This window comes from Lepidochelys olivacea (assembly GCF_965140295.1).
Source record: "Lepidochelys olivacea isolate rLepOli2 genome assembly, chromosome: 3".
In the NCBI taxonomy this organism is placed as follows: domain Eukaryota; kingdom Metazoa; phylum Chordata; order Testudines; family Cheloniidae; genus Lepidochelys; species Lepidochelys olivacea.
This window is the reverse complement of record NC_140413.1, coordinates 133,851,680-133,865,190: the sequence shown is the minus strand read 5'-3', so window position 1 is coordinate 133,865,190 and position 13,511 is coordinate 133,851,680. Positions and strand designations below refer to the sequence as shown.

At 39.4% G+C, this 13,511-nt stretch overlaps 1 protein-coding gene across 1 annotated transcript in view; it reads left to right on the top strand.

Annotated features, from left to right (window-relative positions):
* Positions 1–13,511, top strand: part of PCNX2 (pecanex 2) — a 224,597-nt gene that overhangs the window by 35,708 nt on the left and 175,378 nt on the right. Inside the window, exons 10-13 of the mRNA XM_084623010.1 lie at positions 7,322–7,457; positions 10,189–10,331; positions 12,512–12,665; positions 12,754–12,786. Coding sequence (XP_084479136.1) covers positions 7,322–7,457; positions 10,189–10,331; positions 12,512–12,665; positions 12,754–12,786 — 466 coding nt within the window. The remainder of the gene's footprint in view (positions 1–7,321; positions 7,458–10,188; positions 10,332–12,511; positions 12,666–12,753; positions 12,787–13,511) is intronic.

The following is a 13,511-nucleotide window of genomic DNA, read 5'->3' as shown; positions in this document are numbered from 1 at the left end:
GAAAGGGGTACAATGTGCAAGCTGAAGATTGAGAATTGGAGCCTGGAGAAGGTAAATGACTTGCCCGAAGTATGAAGTAGAGCTGTGAACTCAACTCAGTTCCCTTGAATCCATGTCTAGTGTCTTTACCCCAAGGCCATCCTTTCTCCGTAAGTGACCCTGGGATGATCATTTTAAGACCGTTGTAGAAATAAACAGAAAAATGTGCAGGTTTATTCAATTCTTGATTTCAAATTAAGAAAGTAAGGGAAGTTTTCCTTTTACGCACTATACTGAAGTTAAAGGAAGCTCTGGGGAGTCATTAACACTGAACTCTTTGCTCATGCTGTTAGATGAAGCCTTGCCGCTAAACCTAGGCTGCCAATAGGCCTTGTGATATCTTATAATGTGAAATTCATTCCAATAGAAAGAGAATTCCTTTAATCTCCGGTTTAATTTGTTTTGTCCGTTTGCTTTCACAGTCAGCTCTTTTTTCAGCAGCAGTAGGGACCCTAGGCTAAAAAGAACTAATTGCAGCAAAAATAGTGTTTCTAACAACTACTAAGAAAAAAGTTCATTTAAAATTTCCTTCCAGCATAGCTTTTAAATGCTGTAAAATGCAAGTGTTTCCGACCCGAGTCTCATTTGACTCACATTCACTTCCATAAATAAAGTAGCTGCTGAGTGCTTTGTACTGTATGAAAGCATCTATCTGAACACCTTAGCAGCAACGTGCATATTCTGGATAAGTGCATTAATACTTTATAGTTTTCACCTCTGGCAAATTCCCCAAACACCTTATAAATGTACGTTTGCACTTCAAACTTGTGTTGAAATAGGAACATACACTGTTTGCAAGTTGTTCAGCACTGAAAGATGCCATATTACTAAAGCAGCTATTTTTTCCGCACAACAAGGAGACTCAAAAGACAGAGACAGCCTCCAGCCATAGTAATAAGCTGCTGATTCTTACTATTAGTGAAAAACTCATGTTGCCCTTTGACAAATGTATGCATTTGCTCCACTGCACAGATTTTGAACTCTATGCAATACAAATACAATGGGATCTTTGGGGATTAGAGGAGAAAATTCAGAGACCCAAACCCACCCAGTTTGGGGATTTGATGATTTCAGATAGATTTGTTCTTCCAGGGTCCTTTTAAATGTAATTCTATAGGAAAGTTTAAGCATTAATTTATTTTTTGTGGTTAAAATCTATACTTCCATGCTGCTTTGAATTCTAGCCTTCCTTGTAAGTCATAGATTTTCCTAAACCAAACACAATTCTGTTGCCGTCTCTCTGGCATCCATGCTGTAAACAAGAGGGAAAGGATTTCTAACATATTTACAATCTCTTCTAGATTTCCAGCTGCAGCAGCATCCATTCTTGCATTTTTACATAGAGGGAAAATGGATTTTTTGACTGTTATATATGAGTCTGTGAGGGCACCATTGCCACACGATGGCAGCAAAATCCTGTTTAGGAACAAAAGTCTCTACGGCTATACAGCTGTTGGTGCTTAGTCTGGAAGATCATCAACAAGGTTGCTTTACCTTTTTTTTTTTCTCATGGAAGACCTGAAATAGAACTTTAAAATCACATGCCCTTCACACATTCCATGCATTTGGGAAGTTATTTTGCCTTAACATTGCTGAGGTCACTGTTAAGGTTTTTCCTCTCTTGCCTTTCATTCTCTCATTTTTTAATCCTTCTGGGAAGTGACAATGTTCTGGCTGTGGCACATTACAATTCAGTGAGTTCAACTTGACACACATATTTTCCATTAAGGCTGAAAACATATAAAATGCTCTATAGAGAGAGACCACCGGTGCATTACTGATGTTTTAGGGATCAGGATGTGAGGAGCAGCAATGTGGCTAAAATGACAGGTCGCAGATCCCAGAGTCTTTTTGATTTCTTGCAAGAGGAGTACAAAGAAAAGTAAGATGCTTCCCAGAAAAAATATTTTAAACCCCCTCCCCCCCCAGTTTTTTTGGAATATTTATAAGAAGCTGTGGAACTTCAAATCATACTACTAAAAATCTGTAACTATTCAAGGATTATTATCCATTTTTTTAATTTTATTAAAACTCAGACCCGATATTCCTCATTCTTTCCACTGTCAAAGTGAAACTCTAACATAACCTTAACTGTGATACAGCTACCACTGCACCCAGAATACAGAATGTTGTTTTAAAGAAACAATATCAGATCAAATTTGGATCAAGATTTAGATTGTTGGAATATATTTTCTCAACACTTAAGACCAATTAAAATGTTTTCAGGATTTTTTTGTAACTTCTAATGGGAACAGGTGATTTAAAAACAAATAAATACTCCCCTTCAGTACTCTGTTTACATTGCTGCGCTGAGAACCTGAAAGTGAAATTGCCTATTAAAAAAGGATATCTAATTTCACTACTATTATTTCCCAGCTGAGAGAAATGCAGAAAATAAACAGAGTAGTACAGATAGCAAAATGCAAACAGGATTTTAAACTGTTTTGGTTTTAATAATCTAAGTTGCTATCAGTAATATTGTTAAGGAAGGTTAAAATATGGGTTTTCAGTTGACAGGGTCCCTTTTAAAATCATAATTAGTGAATTTATAGAAAAAGAGCAAAGAGCGCTTCCTAAACTTCACAGCTTTTTTCTTGTCTGCTGTAACCAGTTTGATGTGCAATTATCTAATCTTCCTGGTGCTCTGATTTTATGTATTTCTACTTTCATTCTATACTTCAATTTGCCTTCTAATTTTTAAGAAGAAAGCCTTGTCATCTAATGTCATAATACATTAAATGTAAACCACCCATGACTTAAAAAGAAAAAATTCTCATAACTGATGGATTTAATGTCACTCGTGACTTATCTAAATGTATTAGCCGGATGAGTGCTGCTGGAGAACCATTCCAGCAGCAATGGATATCGAGGAGGGAGGCAGCAGGAGAGCCATCCAGATGAGGAGTAGGAATGATAGGGAGATGCCAGTGTAGATCCATTCTATGGGGCAGGAGCAGCGAGTCTTGTGAAGTGGCAGCACGAAGACAACAGCAGTGAGAAAAGGGAATCTGTGAAGACATTGATTCAAGACTTGTACCCTTTTACGATCATAAATGCAAACTCCTGCATTAGTAAAACAAACTGATAGAATTTGGAAGTGCACAAAAGGCAGGGAATTCAGAGTTACGATTACCAAGTTAGCCTTAATGGGATTTTGTTTAACTTGGTCATTTAGGCCTCAGTTCAGGAAGGTGCTTAAGAATGTGCGTAAGTTTAATAAGCATGTGAGTAATCAAAGGAAGTCAAAAGGAACCAGGCTGAATTAGGACCTTACCCAACTTTAAACTTTTAAAATGTGTTTTTTCAATATATATCACTTTTTTTTTTTTTTTTGGCTGCATTGTTTCTCTGCTTAGTGGGGTTGTGGTTTTTTCCTGGTTTTAAAAAAAGTAATATTGGGCTAAAATATTTTAGTTGGATCAGTTTGCATGGCTTCTTGCTAGGCTCATATGATCCAGTTGCTACAGTCTGGAGCACTGACTATAGGATCTTTCCATTTAATAGCTTATTAGGCATATCCCTTTAGTCAGGTTTTTTTTTATTATTTAGCCACAATCATAATGTTAGCCACAGCATTTCCTGTCTCCTCTTCACATTGACACTGAAAAGGAAAGATCAGCCCAGGACTCAGTAAAGAATCATTTACTTAATCTAGGCATTCTTGACATTTTTAACTATGTGTATCACGGTCTTGATAGAGTATCTTGCAGACTCCTTCCCATGTGTAGAGGTGTACACTCCCCACTCCTCCCTCATTGCACAATATCTCTGTGGCCACAACTGCAACTGCTTACAATGGAAAAGTAATATTAGAAATATATTTTATGTTCTTTCAACTGCAATTCAACACAGCAACACTAGATAAAGAGAAGAACCAGCACCATTTGACTACCGGAAGGTGGTCAATGGACCACATTTTAAGAATCTCTCACTTGAACCTACCAGAATATTGGCATACTCTGTCCATGCATTTATTGAACAGTACGAACATGCTTTAAGCAAGGGGTCCATCAGGAGGGAGAAGTAGATTGTGTATTTTCTTCTAATGTAAACTTCTGTCTTGATCTTATCTCGGATAACTTCCGACTCAAGGCTGGATAAGTAGTGGAATATGGACCAGCATGAGCTGTGTTATTGCTTAGATTGATTTTTGGCAAAAATTTTCAGTGTCATAAAAAAAGTCATGAAAGACTAACAGGAATTTTATAACACAGATTTTCAAGTGTTGTGTGGTTACAATAAAATATTTAGTGTTGTGCAATTGTTCAGCTCAATTGATGCTTGTTCCACGGTGTAATAGAACTGTATGCTGAGCAAACAAATACAGTAGAATGTTAATCTCTTTCAGTTATCAACAGAGGGTGCTCTGTACCTTTCACATTAGTCATGCATATGTTACATGTTTGTCAAATATATCTTTAGTTATTAATTTACAATTCAAAATGTAGTGTAATTATACCTTTGCTTATATTAATGATGCCGTTTACAGTAGATCTTGATAACCTTAATTTGATTCTGCAAACTAATGTATTTTCTGTTCATCAAGGCCCCGTGTTACACCCTGATGTTCAGCTTTATGTTACAATTATTCAGTAATTAGGGAGTGTTTGCTCCTATTTGTACATATATTCTAATTTTACGGAACCCTGTTATAGGTTTATAAAAACACAAACAGAACTGTAGAATTTCTTGGTATTCATTGTTAGTGTGCCCGTGATGTGTCGTCATACATGGTGTATATCTTTGAGTATAAGTAATTTAACAATTAAACTGTTCAGCATCGGTAAGAGGGCATAGCACGTGAATGTAAGAATGATCAGAGCCATGTGGGACATAGGGAGAAAGATGACCGAGAAGGTGGGGGCTAGGTGATGGAGGAAGCGTGAGAAATAAAGAACAAGAGAGAGACTAGGTCAGATTTTTTTTTAACCTATATTAATGTTCTCCCCAAATGTAAATCAATGTGTGCACAGAGGCAGCTTTCCAAGAGCAGCACAGCCTCTATTTTTGAGTTGCTGCTTTTCCCACCTCTGCCTTCCCAGGTGCACATATTCTGCCCCTCTGTCCAAACTGTCCTACCAGGCGTCTAGAGTTCCTGACTTTCCCACTGCTGGCCTCCCGGGTGTTGACAACCTCTGGAATTAATTGCTTCTGCCAGACACAGCTGGTGGGTGGAGCTGTGAATTCTGCTGCTGAGAGGAAATAGAAGATAACTCTTAAAGCCGAGTGGGGCAACAGACTATCTTCTGGTCTAGTGGGAAAAGATTTGATCTCTAAGGGAAGACTTGATTGTAGAGAGAAGTGTCATGAGTCTACGGTGGACAGATTTTTGATTGGTCCAGAAAGCAAAGGCAAGGGGTTCTGTCTGGAGGGTTGTGGTGTGTGAGTGTAGTATCATCATGCCAGGCCCTTATTAGATGTGGGATTAAAGAAAATTAAACAAAAGTTGAGAATGAACCAGACTGCACTTGGCTTTTGCAAAGCAATGGCTAGGGGAGAGGGCAGACAGTTTTAAAGAGATGAACTATGTAGACATAAAAAGAACAGGAGTACTTGTGGCACCTTAGAGACTAACAAATTTATTTGGGCATAAGCTTTCATGAGCTACAGCTCTGTATTTTCCACTGAATGCATCCGATGAAGTGAGCTGTAGCTCACGAAAGCTTATGCTCAAATAAGTTTGTTAGTCTCTAAGGTGCCACAAGTCCTCCTTTTCTTCTTGCGGATACAGACTAACACAGCTGCTACTCTGAAACCTGTCATTATGTAGACATAGCATGCAACATTTCATTCTCTTTTCTGTATCTTACTGCACAGCCACTAATCTTTTACTTTCCCCTTTTGTCTGGCATATGCTTAGGAGAATTTGTATGGAAGGTCTGGCTTACTAAAGTTGAAAGGATGGTCCAGTGGTTAGGGTACTAGCTTGGAACTTGGAAGACCTGTCCTCAATTCCTTGTTCTGCTGCTACTTTGGGCAAGTCACTTAGCCTCTCAGTGTGTCAGCTCATCGTCTGTAACGTGGGGGTAATAGCACTGTCCTACTTCACAAGGGTGTTGTGAGAATAAATAACTTAAAGCTTGGAAGGCCCTCAGATACTATGGTAATGGGGGCCACATAAATATGTAGGGTTGATAAAGGCTAAGAGATACTGAGATTAGAATGAGGAGGCAGATGTGGAGACCCCAGTTGTGACAGGGATATAGGTATCCAAAAAGAATCCCATCCAAGAGTAACATTTAAATGATTAATTCTCAGCAAGAATTTTATTTAAATAAAATAATGTAACAAGTTTTGCAATCCAGTGTGTATTATTATTATTATTTTATTATTTATTAAACAGTGTATATTAGAAACTTTACCAGGGTTTTATTTTTTAAGTGCTAAATGTACAAAATCAAGAAGAAAGGAATAGAGAAAGACCTGCCATGGGGACTTGCATTCTAAGACCTTAATTACAGATGCAGTTGAACAAGAAGGGAGTTTTCACTCCTTTCATCATTTCATCGAAAATGATGGGCTGACAGACACCTATGCCTAGAAAGAGGATTTAGGGCTGACTAAAAAGAAAAAGCATATTAAAGATTTCTCTTGCAGAAATTTAAAATAAATTTTAGGGCTCCTGAAATGTGGCGGATTGACATCTTTGGAAACTGATATCTGTTGTCCACATGACAAGTACTAGTGGACAATGATAGCACAGTCATCCGGTGTGCCTTCGGCCAGTTGTGGATGGACCACATCTGGGGCTGAAAGACTTAAATCTCTGCGCTTTCCTTCTTGAAATCTTTGCTGAGACTACCAGAAAGGGTGCTGTGAAGGAGCGTATTACCTCTAATATGTCAGGGGCTCACAAGCAAAACAAACTGGGAGTAATGAAAGAGGCTCCCTACTTTGCCCTGGGGCTGGTCTATTTAAACAGGAACAGAGAGCTAAGGAAGAGCAGAGCGCCTCCTGGATTACACCCAGGGTTTTTTGACTGTAAGATCCTGGCTGTTACTTAAAGAAGTAGTATACGTCTTCAGAAGTGCCCATTCTGATAGTGGCATTTCTAAAAAGAACGCTTTTCTGTAGGGGACTGGACGGGGTCAACAAACAGCCATCAAAAACAAATGACTCTTGGTCACTAGAGGCCTGGGCTAGATTTTATCTGATGAGGTGGAAGGCTCCATGTCCCATTATGGATCCCATGAGCCATCCAGACCTCCTGCTGTATTGTTTTAAATGGCATTGACTTGACTCTTTCTAAAACCATTTCGTTCCTTTTTATCCCTGTGCACAGTGAAACACAGTTCAGTTCCTCTAGTACTACCACTTCAGAGAGTCAAGAACCATCTTCAGGAGATCACGCTGCAAGTGCACTCCAGCAGCAGCTCTTACTGATGGTGGCACGAAGAACACTTTCAGAAACACCACGGGTACGTTGTATTTCAGTTTCTAACATTTCAACAAATCATGTCATGTAAATATGTTGTAGAACCGACCATCTGGTGTGGTGGCAACCATTTTAACCCTTTCATATTTATATAGTATTGCTCCGCTGGGAGGGCTTGTTTGGCTACACGTTGAGTAGTATATTACTATACAAGTAGCCACATTGGTTTAAAAATAATAAGGGACCACTCTGAGCAAAGGTGGCAGAGATGGGTCCTTAAGGAGCATTTTTGAGCTTTTTTAATAATAGGGACAAGTTATCCAAAGTGCCTTGTATTAGAGTATTTAGCGATTACTATGAGTCTAAACCTGCTAAGCATTTGCATTAGGTGCATGTTAGCTGTACAAGGATACTGCCAACATGTAAATAGTCAGTCTCTTATCGTAAAAATTGAACACCAGAGGACACAGCTGTTAGGATTTTATACACGTTGCCAAATTCTAACAGTTTGACACATCCACTTTGCAGATTAGTGTGGGCACGTAGGCCTAAAATAGCAAGTCTGTCACCTCTTTTCTGAACTGGGAAGTAAAACTTTTAGGGCCTGATCCTGGGTCCTGGGTATCATTTGTGGGATGCCAGAGCACCCTCCACTTGCAGGAGCTGGAGTTGCTCATCACCTGTCAGAAGCAGGCCCTTAATGCTCAGTTTGGTTTGTAATACAACAAGGACATAGTTTATTTTTATAGTTTGTGTGGGCTTGGGGGTCTCTTTGACGTTCTCCAAGCTGTCTTCCAGAATCTGGAGATACCCTCATCCCAAGCTTAACACCTTCACCCACCCCACCACGGCCACTTCAAGTCTGATGTTAATAAACCTAAAACATCAGACAATTATTTATCTTGACTTAGATTTTTAACAGGAACTAAAAGTTGACAGGAAAGTAGCTGATGTAAGCTGATTTAAAACTCGTTTTTTGCTTATGTATGTTATAAATGCATATAAAATGATAATTTAGATTTGTATAGAGATTTCTGTGCAATAATCCCAAAAGACTTTACAAATATTTGTTAAGCCTGCTAACTAGAGAATTATCATCACTTTTACCTTATCTGTAGGAAATCTGAGGTATTGAGAAGTGAAGTGTCTTGCCCAAGATCACACTCCAAGTTTGGGACTAGAACCCATGTTTTTATGGCTTCTAATCTTGTGATTATAAGTGAAATCTTAACCCTATTGAAGTCATTGAGAGTTTTATCATTGACTTGGATGGGTCTATGTCCAAATTTCTTGGTCAAGGTATAGTCAAGGTCCAGATTCCAGAGAAAATAATAATAAAAAAAATAACGATGATGATAAAAAGATTTTGAAGTCCGTTCAAAAGTGTCTGGCAGTCAGGATTTGGCCTGCAGTCAACGTATTGACTACCCCAGGCTAGAATTTCACTCAGAGCTTCAGACACCCATATAAGTTAGCTGAGATCTTGTCTATATGATAATTTAGTTCGTAGCAAGCTGGGGTGTGAATCTACCTGCACTAACCCGCAGCGCATTAGCTCTCTGTGTAGACCTTGTAGATGTGCACTAACAGTTCATGTCAAAGTGGGGTAAATCAAAGTCCACTAACAAAAGTGCATGTCAGCAGGGTCCATGTGGACAATTAGTATGCCGCAGACTAATGCATGGTAGAGTCCCACCCCAGTTTTCTGTGAACTAAGTGTTCATGTAAACGAGCCCTAAGTAATATTTCATTCATTTTGTGGAGAGGTAAATGGAGGCACAAATAGATTTAGTGTGGCCTCATGCAAGTCACAGCCAGTCAGTGACATAGCACTGACTACAACGCAGAAGTCCTGATCTAGGCCCGAGTCCTGCAAACCATTATGCACATGTGCTTAAAGTTAAGCACGTGCTGAAGTGTTTGGAAAATCAGGGCCGTAGTGTCCTGTTTAGATTTTTAAACAATTCCTTTGCTAGCATTGTCATTTTTCTACTCTTTTTCAAGTCATAAAACTAAATTAGGAGAGTGGTAGTAATGAATTTAAGGTGAGTGTGATTAAAAATAAAAAGGAAAAAGAACAGGAAAATTGATTACTGTAATAGTTTCTGTTGGAGCAGAGGTTGTAGAGCCAGGCGACCAAATATAGAAAACACTCCTAGATGGCAGATATTATAAAAAAAAAAAAATGTAAATGTTCATATTTCACTTTTGGCTTTTTAAAATCCTTCACAGTATGTTAAGTAAAATGTCTAAATTGTAACTTAAATAATGTAAAAACTGTGTATTATTTGAATTCATATTTTGCTTAAAAATTACTGTGACAGAAGGAACACAATCTGTCTCAAATCATATTTTATGTCACTTGGAATTATTAATCGCTAGGATTCTCAGTTAGAGGCAAGGATCTTTTCCCATCAGGTGCGGTTGTGGCTTATGCTGTGGTTGGTCTGAAGTGTGGAAGAAGCAAGAAAACCATAGACAAAATAAACCATGGGGATTAAAGAAATAATTTGTTACTATAACTTGTTAATGTATTGTTAATTGTATTTTGCATGATTGGCATAACTTCTGACCATCTATAGGAAATGAGATTAATATATTATGTTCCTTATGTTTGAAATAATATGGAGAGTAAAATTTTTTACCAGTATTCATTTATAAAGAAATTGGAATGGAACATTGACATATAAATTCTGCTTTTTAGAGCATGTACTTTAGTGGCAACAGTATGCCAGTATGAAACTGTGTATGTGTGTGTTTTGTTTGCTTTAAAGCAACTGAGTCAGGACTTTGAGGACTCTTCATGCTCTTCAGCACAACGAAAATTTAACAGGCAGTTTTACAAATTTATTATATTTCCTGGCAAGTGGATTAAAGTCTGGTATGATCGACTTGCCTTGTTGGCATTACTGGATCGGTAAGCTTTCTTCATACTAAGTGGCATGAATTTCTCCTCACAGGTAAAAATGCAAACTATTAAAAAAGGAGTGAATGGTGGGACTCATTTTAAATAAATATGTTTAGTTTAAGTGTGGGAAAATGTTTCTGTGCTCCAAGCCTCAAAACTTCAGAGCTTTTTGTGGCCCATGACCCTTCTATATGAGAAGTATCAGAGGGGTAGCCTGTTAGTCTGTATCTACAAAAACAACGAGGAGCCTGAAGAATCCTCCGCATCTGAAGAAGTGAGTTTTTTACCCACGAAACTTATGCCCAAATAAATTTGTTAGTCTCTAAGGTGCCACCGGACTCCTCCTTCTATATGAGAAGAGACCTTGATTTAAGTGAGGGCCCAATTTGTGCGATAGTTCCCAATTTGACTCTAGATTCTTGGGCCTGCTGCCTCTGGCAGTGCAGGGGTGGGAAGAGGTGGGGCAGGGGCAGGGGCATTGAGGGGCATTGAAGCTGCCCACCAGGCAGAGGGGAAGTCGGTGCCTATGCAGTGATTGAAAATTAGTGTTGTGTGTGAATCGGAAGAGAAGAGAACAGAGGGAAGAACAGAGGGAAAGCTGCCAGATTTTTGTCACTGAAATACTTCCAAATTTTAAGAACAAAGTTCAGGAGGGAATCCCCCTGGTTCCCCCCCCCCCCACCCTAACTCAATTATTTGATGAGACACAATTCTGTTTCTTTCTCTGGCATCCTTTCTTCTTGTCTTTCTTTTCTTTCCCCCATGTCAGTTGTAATCAGCTGTTTTGGCAGTGCTCTTTATCTGCTAGACTATTATCAACCCAAAACAACTAAGCCTACATAGCCAGTGACTGCAGGCTAGCCTGTCATGAGCTTGATCTCTGTTTGTGTGGGTGTATGCCCTATACACATGTTAATATGATCTCTGCTGCAGATATTTCAGACGACAACTTTAGTGTTCTACAGAAATCATGGTATGTAGTCAGAGAAGTTAGATTTAGCATATATGCCTCTGTATATGTGGTGCCTTGTCTAAGCACTTCAAGTGCATGGAAAAATATCCACAATACACTCTTTTTGTTATGGATTGAATATTTAAATTGCTTTTCTCTGGACACCTGTTCTAATAAATCTTATTAAACATATGAAAGATTTAATATGTTTCAGTACTATAGATAAGAACAAATTGTATATCTTTTCTAATTCTATATTGTTAGGTTTCAGAGTAGCAGCCGTGTTAGTCTGTATCTGCAAAAAGAAAAGGAGTACTTGTGGCACCTTAGAGACTAACAAATTTATTTGAGCATAATCTTTTGTGAGCTACAGCTCACTTCATCGGATGCATGCTTATGCTCAAATAAATTTGTTAGTCTCTAAGGTGCCACAAGTCCTTCTTTTCTTTTTATATAGTTAGGGGTGCACTTTAAAGAATAATTTTAACATGACAACAGTATTGCTCGCCACCTTTGGCCACATTCTGTATTTTGTCTTTAGCATTTTTAGTACATGAATGCTTATCATTCCCTTTAAAAACTGTTTTATAGAGAGACTTACAGGGAACCGCACACTAAAGTATACAAATTACTTGGTGAAATTCTATGCAGGAAGTCAGACTAGATGATCCTAATAGTCTCTGATAGCCTTAAAATCTATTCATCTATGACAGAGGTGGACAAACTACGGCTGCAGGCCACATCCGGCCTGTGGGACTATCCTGCCTGGCCCTTGAGCTCCTGGCCAGGGGGGCTAGTCCTCGGCCTCTGCCCTGCAGCCTCAGCTTGCCGTGCTGTCTGGGCGGCGGGGCTGCGAGCTCCTGCCGGGCAGTGCGGCTGCGAGAGCCACCAGGTGTAGTGGCCCTCCATACACTTTTGGAACCATGATGTGGCCCTCAGGCCAAAAAGTTTGCCCACCCCTGATCTATGAAATAAAATTCACAGGGTTGAATACAAGGTTTAGGTGTCATAATGAGATGTACAACTAAAGACTTAGAGTGAAGTATTATACACTGATAAGTCCACAAGCAGTTGGTGTAGAGTTTTGAGGGCAGATCCTCAGGTGGTATAGTGTTATAGCTCAAGTCAGTGCAGCGATGGCAATTTACATCAGCTGAGGATCTGTCCCTTTATCTCTAGTAGTTGTATGGGCACTTTTCTCCTTTTGAAACCCCTTTTATTTATTTTATTCCTGTAGGACTGAAGCTATCAAGGAGAATGTGTTGGCTGTTCTTCTAGTAGTTCTTGTCTCACTTCTTGGGTTCCTAACTCTGAACCAAGGCTTCTGTAAAGATATTTGGGTCCTCCTGTTCTGTCTTGTCATGGCCGGTTGCCAATATTCCCTTCTAAAGGTAAGAAATTTCCTGTACACAAAATCTCCTGGAATTTTTGGGGATCCAAAAACCTGTAAATAATTTTTTTTCCTGTTTTTGTTTTTAGAGTGTTCAGCCCGACCCTGCGTCACCAATACACGTAAGTCTCAGCAAGCAGAGCAAGTTTTCTTTTTATAGTATCACTTTTGTACTGAGAGGGAATCAGTTGGTACTGCTGTGATGCTACCCAGGGTCATCATGAGGCACCACCTTACCGCTCTTAGAGTGCAGTTGTCTCATCTGTGTCTGTTATAGTCCAGCTCCCTGGAACCAACAGCCTCTGGCAACACAGGCTAGTGACAGGCACACACCAACCCCTGAGTCCTGAGAGTAATCCCTGTAGCATCCAGCCCCTTGTCCACCAGCCACTCATAAGAGTTACCAGGTATGCTGTCCCCAGAGGAACAGTATACACACAAGAAGGCTGTAACCAGGGTGGGATGAGCAAGGCAGCCGCCCAGCGTGGAAAAATGGGGTGAAGAAATGCTGAAAACCCCCCGCAGGGGGCACAAATATGCTTGCTCGCTCTGGGCACTAAAATGTCTGGTTACAGCCCTGCACGCAAGCTGAATGATTTCAACTCAGGAACAACACTTTGCTTAATACTACAGCACTAAAATATATTTGTAATTAAAGTAACAATAAGTTTATTAACAAGGACCAGAGAGTCAAAGATTCAAGTCAGTAAGGACAATGGACAGAGAAAGGTTATGTATAAAACAAAATATAACACTTTTCCTAGAGTCTATATTAAACAGGCCAAGCCCATGTCTACAAAAGTTTGTCACCCAGAGCAATCTCCCAGCATCTCCAACCAACATGACT